This window comes from Nannospalax galili, unplaced genomic scaffold (assembly GCF_000622305.1).
Source record: "Nannospalax galili isolate Female #2095 unplaced genomic scaffold, S.galili_v1.0 scaffold875, whole genome shotgun sequence".
Classification (NCBI taxonomy): Eukaryota; Metazoa; Chordata; class Mammalia; order Rodentia; family Spalacidae; genus Nannospalax; species Nannospalax galili.
In genome coordinates this window covers 200914-219482 of record NW_008337059.1, presented here as the reverse complement: position 1 = coordinate 219482, position 18569 = coordinate 200914, and the positions used below count along the sequence as shown (strand labels likewise).

Genomic DNA, 18569 nt, shown 5'->3' with positions numbered 1-18569 from the left:
AAGTGATAGTTTTCCCTCTTCCTTTCCAATTAGTACTCCTTTAATTTCCTTCTCCTGTCTTATTCTCTAGCAAGAGTTTCAAGCACTATGTTGAAAAGGAGTGGCAATAGTGGACATCCTTGTCTGGTTCCTGATTTTAATGGGAATGTTTCCAGTTTTTCTCCATTTAGAATGATGTTGGCTGTGGGTTTGTAATATATGGCTTTAATTATGTTGAGGTATGTTCCCTCCAGTCCCCTTCCCTCTACAACTTTGAACATAAATGTGTGCTGAATTTTGTCAAAAGCCTTTTCTGCATCTATTGAGATGACAATGTGGTTTTTGTCTTTGAGTCCATTTATATGATTAATGATGTTTATTGACTTGCATATATTGAACCATCCCTGCATTTCTGGGATAAAGCCGACTTGATCATGGTGAATGACCTTTTTGATGTGTGTCTGTATGTGGTTTGCAAGTATCTTGTTGAGAATTTTTGCATCTATGTTCATTAAGGATATGGGTCTATAGCTTTCTGACAAAATATTCTTTAAACTAAAACTAGTCAGCAGAGATTTTTGATGCTGAGTTCATAGAAGAAATTTGGGAGTTCTCACTCTGTTTCTATCTTTTTGAATAATTTAAGCAGTATTGGTTGGAGGTCTTCTTTAAATGTCTGATAGAATTCTGCTGTAAATACATCTGGGCCTGGGCTTTTTTTATTTGTGAGTCTTCGTATTACTGTTTTGATTTCCTTATATGTTATGAATCTGTTTAAACTGTTGATCTCTTCTTGGTTTAACTTTGGTGGTTCCCATGATTTTAGATATCCATCTATTTCATTTAGATTTTCAAATTTAGTAGTGCATAGTTTTTTACAATATTCCCTTATAATGGTCTGGATCTTTTGGGTGTCTGTTGTGATGTTTCCCCTTTCATCTCTGATTTTGTTGATTTGGATTTGCTCTTTCTTTTGGTTAACTGGGCTAAGGGTCCGTCTATCTTGTTTAGTTTTTCGAAGAACTAGCTCTTAGGTTCATTGATTCTTTGTTTTGTTTTCTTTGTTTCTATTTCATTAATTTCTGCTCTGATTTTTGTTATTTCTTCTCGTCTGCTGGATTTGGGCTTCATTTGTTCTTGCCTTTCCAGTGCCTTGAGTTGCAGTGTTAGGTCATTTATTTGGGCTCTTTCTAATTTTTTAATGTAGGCACTTAGAGCTATAAACTTCCCTCTTAGGACTGCTTTTAAAGTGTCCCAGAGGTTCTGTTGTGTTGTACTGTCATTTTCATTAAATTCCAGGAATTCTTTTCTTAATTTCTCCTTTGACCCACTCGTTGTTTAGCAGTGTGTTGTTCAATGACCACGAGTTCGTGTAGTGACTAGGGCTTTGTCCAGTGTTGATTTTGAGCTTTATTGCATTGTGGTCTGATAGAATGCATGGAATTACTTCAGGTTTTTTTCTTTTTCTTTTTTTGTATTTATTGAGGTTTGTTTTGTGGCCCAGTATGTGGTCAATTTTTTAAAAAGTTCCCTGGGGTGCTGAGTAGAAAGTGAATTCTTTGGTGCTTGGGTGGACTATTCGAAAGATGTCTGTTAGGTCCATTTGATGTATAGTATCATTTAATTCAAATGTCTCTCTGTTAATTCTTTGTCCAGTTGACCTGTATAATGGAGATAGTGGAGTACTGAAGTCCCCTACTGTTACTGAGTTGGGGTTAATCTGTGTCTTAAAGTCTTGTAGTGTTGTTTTTATGAATTTGAGTGCACCAGAGTTTGGTGCATATATGTTAAGGATTGTAATATTTTCTTGGTTAACTGTTCCTTTAATCATAATGAAGTGACCCTCCTTGTTTCTTCTGATTAGTTTTACTTCGAAGTCTATTTTGTCAGATATTAGAATTGCAACCCCTGCTTGTTTCTTAGTGCCATTTGCTTGGAATATTCTTTTCCATCCTTTTACCTTAAGGTAGTGCCTGTCCTTGAAGGCGAGATGGGTTTCTTGCAGACAGCAAAGAGATGGATTTTGTTTCTTAATCCATTCACTTAGCCTGTGTCTTTTGACTGAGGAGTTCAGTCCATTGATATTTAAGGTTATTATTGAAAGATGTGTATTGGTTGCCATCACTTTGATTGCTGTTTGTGTTCTCTGTCTAATTCTGCGTTTCCTCAATTATACCTTTATTTATTTTCTTTCATTGCCCCTGGGGTATAGTTGTTTCTCTCTCTGCTCTCTGTATTGCTTCAAGTATTCTTTGAAGGGCTGGTTTCCTGATCATGTATTCTTTTAGCCTATTCATGTCATCAAAATTTTTTCTTTCTCCTTCAACTATAATAGACATTTTTGCTGGTTAAAGTATTCTGGGCTGGCATCTATTGTCATGTAGAACTGGAAATACCTTAGTCCAGGCTCTTCTGGCTTTCATAGTTTGCATTAAGTCAGCTGTAATTCTGATGTGTTTCCTTTGTATGTTACTTGTTTTTCTTTTGCTGCTTTCAGTATTCTCTCTTTGTTCTGTACATTTAGTGTTTTTACTATGATGTGTCATGGGGAGTTTCTTTTTCTGATCCTGCCTATTTGGTGTTCTATGTGTTTCCTGTATTTGTATGGGGATGTCTTTCCTTAATTTCGGGAAATTCTCTTCTATAATTCTGTTTAAGATCTGGCCTATACCATTAACCTGAAATCCTTCTCCTTCCTCTATGCCTATGATCCATAGATTTGGTCTTTTCATGGTGTCCCACCTCTCTTGCATATTCCATTCTTGTGTTTTTTAAAATTTTCCATAATCTTTGCTTGAGTGGTCCAATTCTTCAACTTTATCCTCCAGTCTTGATATTCTTCTGTTTTCCATTTCATTCATTCTAGTGGTTGTTGTGCCCAGAGAATGGACCCCCAAGAATAACCACAGAATCCAGAGGGCATGCAAGAACAAAGAGTCTTTATTCGGGCTTAAGCTCGGGCTCTCAGACCTCACCAACCCAATGGATCTGTGCTGAGAGCCCCAATTGCAGGGGGAGGAAGCCTTTTATAGGTTTTAGACCAAGGGAGGAGAGGAATAACAGAGTCACATCTTGATTGGTCCGAGGAGCCTGCATGCGCCAACACACTTTTGAATTGATTGGTTACAAAGGATGCAGTCCTGGGGGCTTCTCATTGGCGGGTGCTACCCTCAGAGCTATGGAATGTGCTGACTGTTATCTGTGAGGCCAGAAGTCTCTGTTCTTACCTTATAAGGCTGCTATATGCCTGGACTTGCTTGATCTATAGCCTCCTGGGGTGGGGGTAGTAGGTGGAGATTACGGCATGCCTGGACAGGTCCAGGCTTGCCTGAAACAACTAGTCAAAATGGGGTCAGTGCAGTTTGTCCCCTCAGCCTAGCAATCAAGCAGTTTACAGAAGCAAGAAAGAGCCGTTATTCCTAAAGAAGGTCAGGGGTCTCAGGAGTCCAGGGCAGGGGGGGCCATGGAGGAAGGTTTCACATGGTGAGGCTTTCCCCTGTTGTTTCAAGTTGTTTTATTGAGTTTTGCATTTCCTTCTTCATTTCTGCCTGAGTTTTCTTCAATGTTTCTATCTCTTTTGTGAATTCTTTCAGACGTTTATCCCTATCTTCTCTTAGTGCTTTGATTTGTTTCTTTATGTGTTCTTTAAATTTGTTGAATTCCTTGATCATGTTTATCAGTGTTCTTTTAAATTCAGTGTCCTGGGTTATCTCTAGGGGGTTCTCCTTGTAGAACTCTTCTACAGGATTGGTGGAGTTTGGTGGGGACATAGTGTTTTGGCTTTCCATTTTATTATTCTTTTGTTGTGATTTTGTCATGTGAATTTCGTTTGTTGTTTATGATTCTGATATGAGAATTAAGTTGAAATATGCTTCTGTTTGTATTATTGGTGTGCCTCGGTCCTTTCCTTATTGGTTATGTAAAGTTGTTTGGTACAGGTTTCAGGTTCTCTTAGGTTTCATTTTGGAAGGAACATTCACAGAAACCCAAGTCAGGTTCCAGTCAGGCATACTCAAGCTTCCTTCTAAGGTTTGGACCCCTATTAGCAGAAACTCAGGGCAAAATTTGGGAAGTTCCCTAAGGGGGAGAGGAGTGATTTGGGGACTCTCAGTAGGTCCCCTGTGTTCTCAGCCCTATGCCAGAGGGAGGCCAGACCAGTACTCTCTGGTAGTCTGCTGAGATCACAGCAGCTGTACCTACACTGATAGAGGTTGGAATCCACCCACTCAGGCTGTCTGCTAGGATCTCAGCCTTAGCCTACCAAAGCCAGGTCTGCCCTGGGGCCTTGAGAGGGGCCTCACAAAATCCCAGGTAGGGGAATGGGTTCGGAGCCATTAGGGGAAGTTTACTACCAGGTGGAGGCAGGATCCGGGTGCTCTCAGGCAATCCCCTGTGTTCTCAGCCCCTATGACAGAGGGAAGCCAGAACTTGCACTCTCTGGTGGTCTGCTGAGATCACAGCTGCTATACCAATGGAGGTCAGAACCTACCCTCTCGGGCTGTCTGCTAGGATCTCTTTTTGCTTTGAGGCAGAGGCAGGCAGATCTCTGTGAGCTCAAGGCCAGCTTGGTCTACATAGTGAGTTCCAGGACAGCTGGGGCCACAGGGAGACCCTGCTTCAAAAAAAGACAGAAAAAAAAAAGGTGTGTGTGTGTGTGTGTGTGTGTGTGTGTGTGTGTGTATGTGTTTTAGCTTGTATCACAGAGTGCATGTGGAGTCCAGAAGACAACCTCATGTGTTGGTCCTTGCCTTCCACCTTAAGACAGTGCCTGTCCCCCTTTCTTGTAATCTGGTGGTTAGCTGACCCATGAACTCCTGGAAGGAATTCTCCTGTCTTTCCTCCCATCTCTCCATAGGAGCACCAGTATCAGGGGTACATGTTTTTCTGCCCAGCTTTATGTGAGTTCTGGGGATTCAAATTCATTCCATTTAACCATCTTCCCAGCCCCTCTTCTTGTTCTTTATTTTGAGATAGACTCTAGCTTACCTCACTCTGTAGCTCAGATAAGACTTGAAGTTTTGATTTCCTAGCTCAGTCTCCTGAGTTGCCTTGGTTACAGGCCTGCACCACAATGCCCAGCTCACCTTCTTTGAGAGCTAGAGCATTTAAAAAAAAATTATTTTATTTTATGTATATGATTATTTTGTCTGCATTATGTAAGTGCCCATAGAAGTCAGAAGAGGGCATCAAATCCCCTGGAACTGGAGTTACAGATGGTTGTAAGCCACCATGTGGGTGCTGGGAACTGAACTGTGGTCCTCTGTAAGAGCAGCCAGGGCTCTTTGACTGCTGAGCCATCTCTCCAGCCCTGCTAGATCATGAATGTATTTCCTCTAATATGAAAGCCTGGCATAGAGTGGTGTCTTTATTAGTCATGGTTAGTTGGTTGGTTGGTTTATTTGATTAAACACAGAAGAAAATTATTTCATTGCATCTTCATCAGCATGCTGAACTTCTCCATAGAGTTAAATTTAGAGGAAACTACAGGTATTTCCAGTCATTAAATCAGCCACTACTTGGACCATAAGGAAAATTTTAGATTTTCCTAAGACTTTAATTATGAGAAAGTTTGTACCTGATTGCTTTCTATTAACCTTAGGAACGTTTTAAGAAACATTTCTTCTTCTACATTATACTTGCACCACTCCCTTGTTTATCCATCTCTAGTGAGCCAATACGCATCTTTTAAAAAGCAAACACAATGGCAGAGAAGATTCAGATTTAACTTTGTCTCCTAACTCCTTTTGGGAAGCTTTTTATTGCCGACTCACAAGTGATTTATTTCTCAAAAATAGGCATCTATCCCTTTGGATATAATCTGCCTTATGTACCCCTTGGTGTCTGTTATTTTATGTGTTATTATTTTATTTTGTATGTATGAGTGTATTGCAATGCCCGTGGAGGTCAGAAGGCATCAGATCCCCTGGAACTGGAGTTACATACACTTGTTAGCTGTCATGTGGGTGCTGAGAATTGAACCCAAGTCTTTTCCAAGAGCAGCCAGTGCTCTTAACTGCTGAGCCATATCTCCAGCGCCCCCATCACCACTTTGGTGTATTAATTTCAGCCTTTTAATTTTTTGCTTCCTGAGATGTCACCTATATTATTTCTGTTTGTGTTAATATTGTTTGAGTTCTAATCAACTCTTTGGGTTTGACTGAAACCCTGTTCTAGAAGCAACATGTGCATTCATCTTCTGATTTTCAGAATCATAGCAAGAAAATGATAGTGTGAAAAGGCATGTCTGTTTAGTGCCACATGTCTGGGCCACTGAGACCACATGATGGGACTAAGGATCTGAGGAAGAGAAAAAAAAAAAAAAAAGGCTTGCAGGGAAGGAGTATTTAATGGTAACCAGAACATTGGGTTTTCTTTCCTGGTCAGAACCACAAATAGAAGCACATTAATAAATACCAGATTCTTAGAGAGCCTTCCACAGTTCTTTAAACTTAAGCTGGGCTTGTTTCTTGCCACTACTGCCACCTAACGCTTCAGGCTTCATTTCTCTAAGTGCAACTGTCATATAGTCTGATCCTTTCCCATTTAGGGTACCACAGCCTATGTCCCTCAACAGTCCTGGATTCAGAATGGGACCATAAAAGACAATATCCTTTTTGGATCAGAATTGAATGAAGAGAAGTACCAGCAAGTTCTTGAGGCTTGTGCTCTTCTCCCAGACTTGGAAATGTTGCCTGGAGGAGACTTGGCTGAGATTGGAGAGAAGGTACTTGGGACAAGGATCCTTGGAGGGTAAAGAAATATTGAAGAAAAAAGTGAGGATGGTAGTGAAGAAGCACAGAGTAGTAACATGGTTGATAAGCCATAGTAGTCACACACACACACACACACACACACACACACACACACACACAGAACATGCTTGCACTGACTGGTATTTTACATAAATAACCCCAGCTTCTAGAACTTTGTACCTGGAAGCAAATACAGGAATAATATAACCTAAATAGAAGTACTAAGGCAAAGGAACCAAGAGGCTAAGTTTAGTGTAATGGCCCAAAGTTGCCTTGCATTATTAAATATAGCTTATAAAAATAGATCATAATAACCATATTATATCCATTGTATAGACATAGTATAATTTATTTAGAAATTTCTGATTATCACATGTTTAAAATATTTTTATCCTTCTTCCCTATTTTAAAAAATGAATATAACAATCTTCTGGGACCAAGGATCTTGAGATGCTAGAAGATTAGTGAAAATACAGTTCTAAAGTAATTTTCTCATCTAATTCAGTATCCATAGACTGACCAATTAGTATGTGACAGACACTCTGGCCTTGTATTTTCTCTGCATGCTTATGGGTGGGACACAACAAAGGCATCAAATTAGTTAATAATATGATAGAAATATTAAGTTGGGCATGACTTTAATTATTTGGGTTAAAGTTATTCATATGAATAGATGCTACTTATTTGTATAAAGAAACATAACATTTTAAAGCCCTTAATTCTTTATTGAAGCAAATTTCTTCTCTTTACTCCTTTTTACTAGATTCTGTGAAGGTGAGACTAGGAAGTCTTGCTTAATAGAAATTGTTTTCTTTTTCAGGGTATAAATCTCAGTGGTGGTCAAAAGCAGCGAGTCAGCCTGGCCAGAGCTGTCTATCAAAACTCAGACATCTATATTCTAGATGACCCTCTGTCAGCTGTGGATGCTCATGTAGGAAAACACATTTTCAATAAGGTCGTGGGCCCCAATGGCCTGTTGAAAGGCAAGGTGAGAAGTCATTCAGTGATGAAGATAAGCAGGGGAGGCCTTGTGGGGCGGGTCACATACTTCTCTTAGTCCAGTATTGCCCTGAAGCAGATTTTCTTATTCATCTACTTTCTGTCAGACTGGTCTCCTGCCATGAAGTATAAATTGAGGCTTACTTTGTGGCTCCAATATTGAGACTCAGGATGACTGGTTAGGATTAAAAATTCTTTTGCTGGAGAGATGACTCAGCGATTAAGAGGACTGAGTGCTCTTGCAGAGGACCTGGTTTGATTCCCAGCACCCATGTGGTGGCTAACAACTGTCTATAACTCCAGGTCCAGGGAATCTGACGCCTTTTTCTGACCTCTGAGGGCATTGCATAACACAGGTGTACTTACATCATGCAGGTAATACACTAATACACAAAAAATTTTTAAAGTTCTTTTTGACCTGTGGTTATAATAAACATTACATATAATATATTTGGTTTTTGTTCCTCTGTTGATAACACCATCTTCCTTAGCAATAGACAGGGAGATTCTAACTATATTGGTTTGTTTCCTTCAAGATTTCTCGAATGCTGCTAGCCAGAAGATGACAGTGTTGATAAGACATGGGCTGTTGTTTCACTGAGGCCCTTTGCCCTCTGTCTTAGGTCAATGTATCAGCAGGAATTCACTCTTCCTCCTATTCTTAGTCTTGCCTTCTGTCCTTAAGGCCTTCTTGGTTTCATTCATTCATGAATAAACACCCATCTGATGACAAATTTGTTGCAAAAATTTGGCATGATTAGGTAGAAAGGTTTGTTCCTCACTCTCATGTAACTTACACTGTAATAAGAATACATACCAAAAAACAAGCAATAGTATAATACAAGAAGTGATTTTATGATAGTCTGTGCAAACTACAGTGAAAATCATGAAAATTCGAATACCCATGTCTTACCAAGGAACTTAAAAAACTAGGACTTTGCTTTGAGGGAGACATAAGGAATGAGCATCTCCTAGATATTCTAGAAGGATCTAGCTTCAGCTGGGCTGTGAAGTAGAGAACAAATGCAGTAGGATCAGGTTATTTCTCAGAAGCCCATTACAGTCACACATGATCTACTACATCTTCTTTGTTGACTAATGTATTTGTCTTTCTGTGAATAGAGTCCTGTCTCTGTAGTCAGGACACAGGAACACAAGGGATGTCAAGTATCTAACACAGAGAGGCTTGGGTTAAAAATGGTGTTTCTTGTCCCACAGTGTCTCTTAATACACTGAAAAATCTGGGCAGCTCTTTTTTATACAGTCGGTAAGCCTGTAAGTACAAGACCAGTAAGTGAAGAGGGACAATTAATCAGTTATCTTTCCATAACGACTAACAGGCAGGCATTGGTCTCAAGTAATTTCTCTTAGCTCAGTCTTTTGCTCTCCAGGGACATGGAGGCAATATGTGTAAGACAAACCTTGTTGTCTCTATAGGAAAATAACTGTGAGTAGATCCATGACTCTCGAAGTCTCATTTCACATATAGGATAATGTTTTAAAATAAAATGCTGGGAATCAAAGATGAAGTAAAATAAGCCAGGTAGTCAGGGCCACATTTTGAAACAAAACCCCAGGGTGAAATGACATCTGTTTTTCTCTTTTTAGAGCAATCTAGGGAAGATGTCAGGCATGGGATAATTAAAACAACTTAATATTATTTTTACAGACTCGAATCTTGGTTACACATGGCATTCACTTTCTTCCCCAAGTGGATGAGATTGTTGTTCTAGAGAATGGCAGCATCTTAGAGAAAGGATCCTATCATGATCTGATGGCCAAGAAAGGAGTGTTTGCTAAGAATCTGAAGACATACATGAAACGTTCAAGTCCTGAAGGAGAGGCCACAGGTATGTAAGCAAGATAGAACAGGATGGAACTTGGGGCCTGGGTGGGATGATAAACCAATATTTACATCCATACAAACCATATTTAGTAACCAGTGATGTACATTTGGGAGTGAGTTGCCCATAGATTTAAATTCCATTATTCTGTGTCCTATGTCTCTGTAAAGAAACACAGAAATCGAATTTTTTTTTCCTGTGCCAGTGGCATTTTCTACTCCTTCACAAATGACACTTCAGCATATATAACTGAATGTTTGCATGCGTAACCCCTGAGAAAAAAAATAACAGTGTTATAAAGAACTCTCTTTTAGGGATTCCAGGCTCCCATTATCTCAGGTCACACATCCTACCCCAATTACCTCAAATTCATTAAATCCTGGATAGCTTCGTGGGATAGTAAATTTTTGGTGATCCTTAACAAAAGAATATTGATTAATACATAAAAATATCACTGTGTGTTTGAACCAGAAATAAAAATCCTAGCAGTTGCGTAGTTTCACAGTATATCATAGAAACAGCTCCCAGTACCACCACCATTAGGCTCACTGGTTAGCCATAGTTAGCATTGGAGCCATGTTTACTGTGACTCTTCCCAAGGACCTTCCAACAGTAGTCCTGGGCATAGCACCAGGTGGTGGTCACAAATAGGAAGTTAGGATTTTGAGAAGGTGAGATCTGAGGCTGCATTCCCAATCAGTAAATGAGTAGCCCAGGAGGACATAGTGGAAGTATATTTTGACTATGAGATCAGGATATGGAATTATTTTAAGATTTTTTTAAAGATTTATTTTTGTTTTCTGTATATGAATGTTTTCCCTGTATGTATGTGTGTGTACCACATACTTGCCTGATGCCTGCAGAGGCCAGAAGAGGGGCCCTGGAACTGGAATTACAGATGGTTGTGAGCCACCATGTGGATGCCAAGAACCAAACCCGAATTCAGTTTTCTTAGCCTCTGAGCCAGCTTTCTGGCCCTGGGATTGTTTTAAACCACTCTGCAAAGCAAAAAATCTGAAAAGAAAAGCCTACACCAGGAATCATAAGTTTAATGGACAGAACAGAAACAAAGAGCAGGGCAGTGTGGGTGACAGGGACTGGGGACCAAGTCAAGAGAGTGGGAACAGGGGTCCCAGGAAGCAGAAGGAAGGAATTAGTGATTTCCATTGTGCCCTTTCATGTTCCTGTACTAGCATGGAGAACATGACAATCGCCTACCTGGAGTGGGGAGTGAAGGTCTTAAGTCAAGGATGGTGTCTAATGTTGAATCCCCTGAATTACTGGCTCAGTAAACCACATCCCTCCAACTGAGGCATTTTCCTTATGTGATTTAAATTTTTTTTTCTGATTCTCCTGGATCTGAGTTCCTAGATTATTATAAACTCCCATGGGTAGATGGTCCCCTTTTGAAGAATCTTGTCTTTTATGTACCAGGTGTACTTTTTAAAATAACCCATAAGACCTTCTTGTAAATACTGGGAGGCCATTTCTGAAAAGTTACATAAACCCCTGAGCCCAGCATATTATTTTGTTGGTTCTGGGATTTGGAACTAGATGAGAGAAGGACAAAGTGAGTTGTACTGTCTCTATTAGTTTCCTAATTAGCTGCTTTGATAAAGCACCATAAATTGGATGGCTTAAATCAAAGCAGATTTATTGTCTATACTTCCAGAAGCTTGGTGGGCTTCTAGATTGAGGTGTCAGTAGGTTTTCTTTCTTCTTAAGGAAGGATCTCTTTGGGCCCTCTCAGATTTTAATGGTTCATGGACAATCTTTATTGTTACCATATGTTGTTGTTTTTTTATTTAACTTCCTGAAGTAATTCTATTAATTATGTGATCTTTGTCATGTGTGGCCTTTAATGATTAGGCAGAATTCCTTAAATGTCTGGCACCAGTAAGTCTCTGAGCTTTGGCCCAGAGCCTCTGTATGTGTGTTGGGGTGTGTCTTTAACACAATCTCTGCCTTAGCCATTGCTTCCTGCTTGTACAGAGCTACAAGATCAACCAGAAATGAAGATTAGAGCTTCTCCAGTCTTGCCTGGGCATGGGTACAGCCTTACACATGTGTAAGGCATCCTATATTACCAGGACTATATCAGAGATATCAAAGCTCTATATGAACATCTCATTCCTCAGTTTTTTCCTGATTTTGGTCAGCTTCTTATTTGCCATATTGTTGCCAGAAGTTGTGATATTAAATATTGCTGGTGATTATTTGAGCTAGTCCTTGGATGGGTCAAGTAAGAACAGGCCTTGTGAATGGAGGTTTTCAGGCAATGCTGGACAGGTATGATAATGGCATTTATCCTGGAATGGGCCTTCAGGGAGAGTTTTCTAAACCCACTCTGTCTCTTTAGTGTTTGTTAGGCTAATAGTTTTTATGTCTAGCATGAGCTCTATAAGAATTGGTTTTCTAGACTATAGCAGCTGAGAAGAAGATGGAAATAGGGCACATTCACCAACCACAAGGGGTCCTGTTACTAATTCAGTCATTTAAAAAAATCCTTAGATTGTAATTGTTGCAAACCTTGGTTGATTTCAGAGTCTTAAAAAAGTAGATTTCTGGAAATCCCCTCCCCAATATTCTCATTACTTTTGTAGAGGGGCACATTTCTGGAGATCTTTGTTTTTACCATTTCCGCTGATGCCCATGCTCCATTTTACACTTTATTTCATTTTATTTTCAGGGTATATTTTTAAAGTGCTTTCAATTAATAAAATTTTGCTTTAAACTATTTGAACTTTAAGATTAGGATTTTAAGGTATAATAATCTTGTTAGTCAATTCTGCGAATGGTGACAATTCTACTTGTTATCTGATCTCTAAGTTTTTCCTGATCCAAAGAAACATATGTCTCTGGAAATTTTCCTCTCCTTTTGACCATTTTTCTTCCAGTGCATTATTAACCCATCTCTCCTTTATTCTAGTATGTCTTAATAAGAATATGTACTAATACCTGGTATTTAAGGGGTTACATATTCTAACTTATGCATAGAGCTGATATCCCTTGCTGAAGCCAACAAAGGAAGGTTTTTTTCTCTTTGTTCTTAGTTTTGTGAGTCCTCTCTATTAGTTCCCTAACTTCTATCATGTCTCCTTAGTCAATGACGACAGTGAGGAAGAAGATGACTGTGGGTTGATACCAACTGTGGAGGAAATCCCTGAGGATGCAGCTTCTTTGACTATGAAAAGAGAGAATAGCCTTCACAGAACACTGAGCCGCAGGTAACCCACGTGTTTGGCTTTCATTGTTTCCTTAATTCCACTAGATCTCTCTTTTTTCTGTGTGGTCTTTTCCTGAGAGAACAGATCCCATGAACACTCTCAGCTCTTCCTTTGTTTCCTTGAATGGGTGAGGGAAGGATTATTTATGGCTGTGTGGGTTTTCCATAGCTATCAACTCTGAATGCACTTGGATCCCAGCAGTGATTGTGACATCTGCTTGAGAGAAGAGCATTGGGAAGCATCTACATGCTCAGGGAAGTTTTCTCTTCTCTACCTCAGTTCTAGGTCCAGTAGCAGGCATGTGAAGTCCCTGAAAAACTCCTTGAAAATTAAGAATGTGAATACTTTGAAGGAGAAGGAAGAACCAGTAAAAGGACAAAAACTGATTAAGAAGGAATTCATGGAAACCGGAAAGGTGAGTACCACCGGAAAAGTGGGTACCCCACACACAGAAGTACTTCATGAGGTGACGTAAGGCTGGGAATCAGAAGTATTTTGAATTGGCTGAAACTTGACTATATGGCTACAGAAGCAACATGTTCTACTTCTTTGCAAATCTTCAAATTCATTATGAAAGTGATAGCAGAGACTAAGGCTTTCTATCAAACTGTTTCTATGAAAGATAGCTGTTTGAGTCCATTGTGATGCACAGAGAAAAACAAACTGCTTTGAAATGCACTAGCAAAGCAAACCAGAGCACACAACTCAAATCAAACAATTAAAATGACAAATTCCAAGGTCTGCAGTAAAACCTTGTGCTGGATAGCTTTAGTGTCAACTTGACACACCTGGGTTGAGGGAGCCTCAATCAGGGAATTGCCTCTATTGGACTGGCCTGTGGCCATGTCTGAAGGGCATCTTCTTGATGAGTGATGTGGGCGGGCCCAGCCCACTGTGGGCAGTGCCACCCCTGGGCAGGTGGGCCTGTGTTGCATAAGAAAGAAGGCTGAGCAGGGACAAGGGAGCAAGCCAGTAAGCAGCATTCCTCCATGGCCTGTGCTCCAGCTCCTGCCTCCAGGTTCCTGCCCTGAGTTCCTACCTTGGGCTCCCTGATGAACTGCGACCTGGGAGATGGAGGCTGAATAAACCCTTTCTTCCCCAAGTTGGTACTGGTCAGAGTATTTTGTCACAGCAATGAAGAAACAAACTAAGACAAACCCTAACTTTTCTCAACCTGTTTTTTAATGTGTTCTCTTCACTGCATCTAGGTGCTGATTAATAGCCTGATGACTGTTTACCCTGCATTGTATTTTAGCATTTACATATTATCCTGCCCCGGTACCAAAATGGTGATCAGGACATTACTCCTTATGGTTGGTTTTCTAGGTAATTCATTACCCCAAACCATTAAGGTATTTTAATATTGGTGGGGGCTTTGCAGGTGAAGTTCTCCATCTACCTGAAATATCTACAAGCAGTAGGATGGTGTTCGATATTCTTCATTATCCTTGCCACCATGATGAATTCGGTTGCTTTTATTGGATCCAACCTCTGGCTGAGTGCTTGGACCAGTGACTCTCAAGTCTTCAATGGAAGCACCTATCCAGTTTCTCAGAGGGATATGAGAATTGGGGTCTTTGGAGCTCTGGGATTGGCACAAGGTATGTCTGATGGTTAGGACAGTTGTCTCTTAGGGAATTTGCTTGGACCTTGTACATTTCCTATAACTCAGAAAAGCATTTGCTATTATGTCCTGGGCAGAGATCTTCATGAGTCCCATTGCATGATACTGATAATATTCGTTCCATTTCTAGGTTTATTTGTGTTTATTGCAACTCTCTGGAGCACATATGCTTGCACCCATGCATCAAAAACTTTGCACAGGCAACTGCTAAACAACATCCTTCGGGCACCCATGAGTTTTTTTGACACAACTCCCACAGGCCGGATTGTGAACAGGTTTGCTGGTGTACGTATCTGAATATACTAATGTGCTTAAATACTGGGGATAGTTATTTTTTTTAAAAGAACTCTCACCCCCCACCTCAACTTTGTGCAGTTTCAGTTCTTTTGTCTACTCAGCATGCAAATGTTTCTGGAGTACCTCCTGTGAGGTCCCAAGGATCCTAGGGATACAGGGATGAACAGCTCTGACCCTTCAGTAGCTGACCATCTAGTAAAGGAGAATATAAAAAAAATGAATGGTTGTGGCAGAATATGTGAAAACAGTAACAACAGTATGCACGAAATGTACATTCTTTGTACACGGAATACAAAAGAATGTGAGAGAAAGAGGTACTAGCTCAACCTGGATGGCAAGGGTGGGAAATGTCAGAGAAGGTGAGACTCGAGTTGAATCACAGAAGTAAGTCAGAAACAGTGAGGATTGTAGTGTGGGGAGGAGTGGGCAGTAGAAATGGGTTGGGAAGGGATATTCAGCAGAAAAAAATGTAAGTAAAAGCACCATCATTGCTTATAACAGCAAATAAAAGGAATTTGGGATAATTCTTTCCTTGATCTGTCTTTATTCCTAAACTTCTATCTTTGATGCTTTAAGAATCAATGAGTTGGTTGGTCTGAATATTGGAATGGAGCCTTCTTGAAATATGAGGGTCTCAAACATTGTTTCCACCTACATAGATCCTGGAAACACTGGCATTGATTCATTTACTTCTCACCATCAATTGAATACCTTCTATGAGCCAAGTACTGTGTACCCATTCAAATTCTGAATGATACTGAAGTCTCATCAGCACAGCTTTTAGTCCTTTGTTTAGGGAGGAAAGGGAGAACATTTTATAAAATGTCTGAATAGCTCTGGACCCTTATTTGTTTGACCTTATAGCAGGCATATAAAGGGTAGATCATAATTCACAGCCAGGTTCTAGAGACAGCAATTGCTTTGAAAGTAGGCAGGTAGCTAGTCTCTCATTTCTCCTCTTCCTATAGGGCAGAAATAGTGTTCATACTGTCACTACTTAAATGGGCTGCCTGCTGGTTAGTTGAACCTAAAGTGCATATAATTTTGAATGAAAACATTTCTCACAAGGCTTTTGTAAAAATTACAGTCTTTCCAATGCACAATGAATTATGATCATTCTACAGGAAAAGAACACAAAAGTTTTCCTGTGAGCTAGTTAGGCTACAGTCATACTTTGCTGACTGTTTACACATGAAGAAAGAAACTCATTACTCATATGGTAAGTTTTTATTGAGAGGTGACCGGAAAGAGTTTGACATGGGGTCTTCTAGAATCGGTGACTGAGTACTTTAGAAAGAGTAGAGAAAAAAAAAGGTAGAGAATCTGTGTTAGGTAAGGATCAAAAATAATTGTCATAGAGCAAATAGCTAGTAAGGATTTCTTTTTTCTGTTAGCCTTGGATAGTTAATAAATTTATATTCTGATGTAGCCTTGGGAAATGTAGATTAGAATCAGAAGTCATTCCTGAGTCATAGCTCTCTTGGAAGACTATTGTCCCTGACCAAATTTGGGAAATTCTAGAAATAATTTGGACTCATCTTAGTACTCACATATTACTACTCATAGAATCAATAAAATCCTCTAAGAAAGCAAGGCAATGGTAGCCCAAGATATAGAATAGGCTTCCTTAGTGTTCCAAATTGTCCATTCAGCCATTAATTTCTCTTGTTAATCTATTCCACAAGACATGACAAAAGCAGTATGGCAGTACAGCCCATCTGTCACCTTTGGGTTCCTTGGTTGGGACACTGGCAAGCCAAGGAGGCACATTCAACCCCTCCTCCCTTTGCCCTTGAAACTCTATGCTTGGTGGGAGATGCAACTTCCTAGTATAGGATATTTCTCTAAGCAAGGGTGGATGACAAAGCTTATAGATGAGATTTTGTAAGTAATATATATTGAGTACCTATTATGTGCCAGACTCTCTTCTAGGTACCTAATAGAATTAGTACCTGTACGAACTGATTAGGTTTGGTTATGGGAGGATTTATCTAAAAGGCTTATTAGTTCACAGTAATTATGAGTAGTTTAATGAAATTGATGAATGAGAAGAGTGAAAATCTTTACCAAATCTACTGAAAAAGTTGATGGATGACTGCCATACATATTTGGAGAAATTTGGAAAAATGAGGAAATTACAGAAGCAAGATTGATTATTGGGGTGATCAGTACAATCTATTACAAATGGATGACTTGTAAAGCTTAAAGACAAAGACCCAAGGAACACAAAAATCAAACATTTCAGGCTGAAACCAGGGAGATTGATGATGTCTTAGGAATTATTGGTTCACCTTCTCTCCTAATTGTATCATATCCCTAGGATATTTCCACTGTGGATGACATGCTCCCTCAGTCCTTGCGAAGCTGGCTTATGTGTTTATTTGGCATAATTAGCACTCTCGTGATAATCTGCTTGGCCACCCCTGTCTTTGCCATCATCATCATTCCCCTTGGCATTATTTATGTGTCTGTTCAGGTAAGCTTGGAAATGGCTAAGTCTCCTTTCTCTCTGGTTTTGAAAGTCCTGAGACTCTTCTTTTGTGTTCATTGTTAGTTACTCCTCTCCAACATCTTTGATCTACCCAGGAAAGAACAGGGAATTGTCAGCATCAGTTGGTATATGTTCACAGCAAATCACACCCTAAACTGCCTTCCAGAAACTTAAGTGGAACAGATGTATTTGGAAGATCATTTTGAGGAATAGGGATGTAGCTCAGTGGCAGAACACTTGCCTAGCACTAAGATATGAGAGAGAGGAGGGGGAGGGGAAGGGAGGGAGAGAGAAGGAGGAAGGGAGGGAAGAGAGAAAGAAAGAGATATTATTGTGGGTAAATTTTCATAGCTGGATAAGAACCCCCACAAAGGTTAGGTCATTTCCATGAGAGTAGTGCCAGGCCTGCTTTCTCTTTTGGCTTTGAATGGGACTTAGAGATGGCTGTCTCCACAGAAGCTAGATCTCTTTTCACTTCAGGGCAGTTCTAGTTCCACTGGAATGACTGTGGATGGTTTAGTCTTAATCTCAACAATTATTTGAGGGACTAGATGGCTTGGAGGCCAAGCTTCCCAGAAAGCTGGAATAAGTAGAAGGCACTAATAAACATTGATAAGAAAATGAAAACTGTAAAAAAAACTCTTTCCTACAAGTTACCTTTATTTTTGTTAAATTTATTTATTATTACTACTTTGTGTGTGTGTGTGTGTGTGTGTGTGTGTGTGTGATGTGGGTAGGCATGCACATGCCACCTATACATGTGGAGGTCAGTTGTTTTTCTCTTTCCACCTTTATTTGGGTGGGATGCTCACCCACAGGGTATCAGGCTTGCAGAGTAAGCACTTTTACCCACTGAGCCATCTCTCCAGCTCCCCAGTTGCCTTTGTGGTGAACATAGGAGAACTCTACAGTCTGGGTCATGTGGCCTTTTCTCCTGTGGTAAGACAGCACCTCTCATGCCTGTGTGGAGTTCTACAGGACACTCCCATGTCCTAACAGCCTTTTGATTATTCATAACAAATCAACAAATGAGGCTAAATTGAGGAAATTCTCAGGTATAATATTTTGCATTCTGACTCTCAGATTTTCAGTTCTCCCCTTGGCTTCAGCAGATCTGTATGGAATCCAGTAGCACCATGAACCAAATTCACCTTGCTTGTCATCCATGAACATTTATAGCCAGTTCCAGTTCTTACATCCCCAGCATTCTGCATATCTCCAGAACTGTCTTTATTTTCACATCACTGAAGCTTAGCTTTGGTCACTCAACTGATCTATTCTTCATTTTAACTCAGACCTCAATGTTCTTATCTCTGAACATGTCCTGCCCTGCCCATCCCTATTTTACATATTCCC

The 18569-nt window shown here is 40.0% G+C and overlaps 1 protein-coding gene and 1 non-coding gene across 3 annotated transcripts in view; both read left to right on the top strand.

Annotated features, from left to right (window-relative positions):
* The window catches only part of Abcc2 (ATP binding cassette subfamily C member 2), an 82117-nt gene that overhangs the window by 49728 nt on the left and 13820 nt on the right, over nt 1-18569 (top strand). For both annotated transcript variants that reach the window (XM_008831935.2, XM_029563014.1), the window contains 8 exons: nt 6527-6703; nt 7552-7719; nt 9400-9580; nt 12678-12801; nt 13081-13216; nt 14183-14402; nt 14556-14710; nt 17043-17198. In XM_008831935.2, coding sequence (XP_008830157.1) covers nt 6527-6703; nt 7552-7719; nt 9400-9580; nt 12678-12801; nt 13081-13216; nt 14183-14402; nt 14556-14710; nt 17043-17198 — 1317 coding nt within the window. The remainder of the gene's footprint in view (nt 1-6526; nt 6704-7551; nt 7720-9399; nt 9581-12677; nt 12802-13080; nt 13217-14182; nt 14403-14555; nt 14711-17042; nt 17199-18569) is intronic.
* On the top strand, nt 6222-6284 carry LOC115070176. Its single transcript, XR_003849376.1, has one exon. It is a non-coding gene; the product is annotated as a small nucleolar RNA SNORD66 (small nucleolar RNA).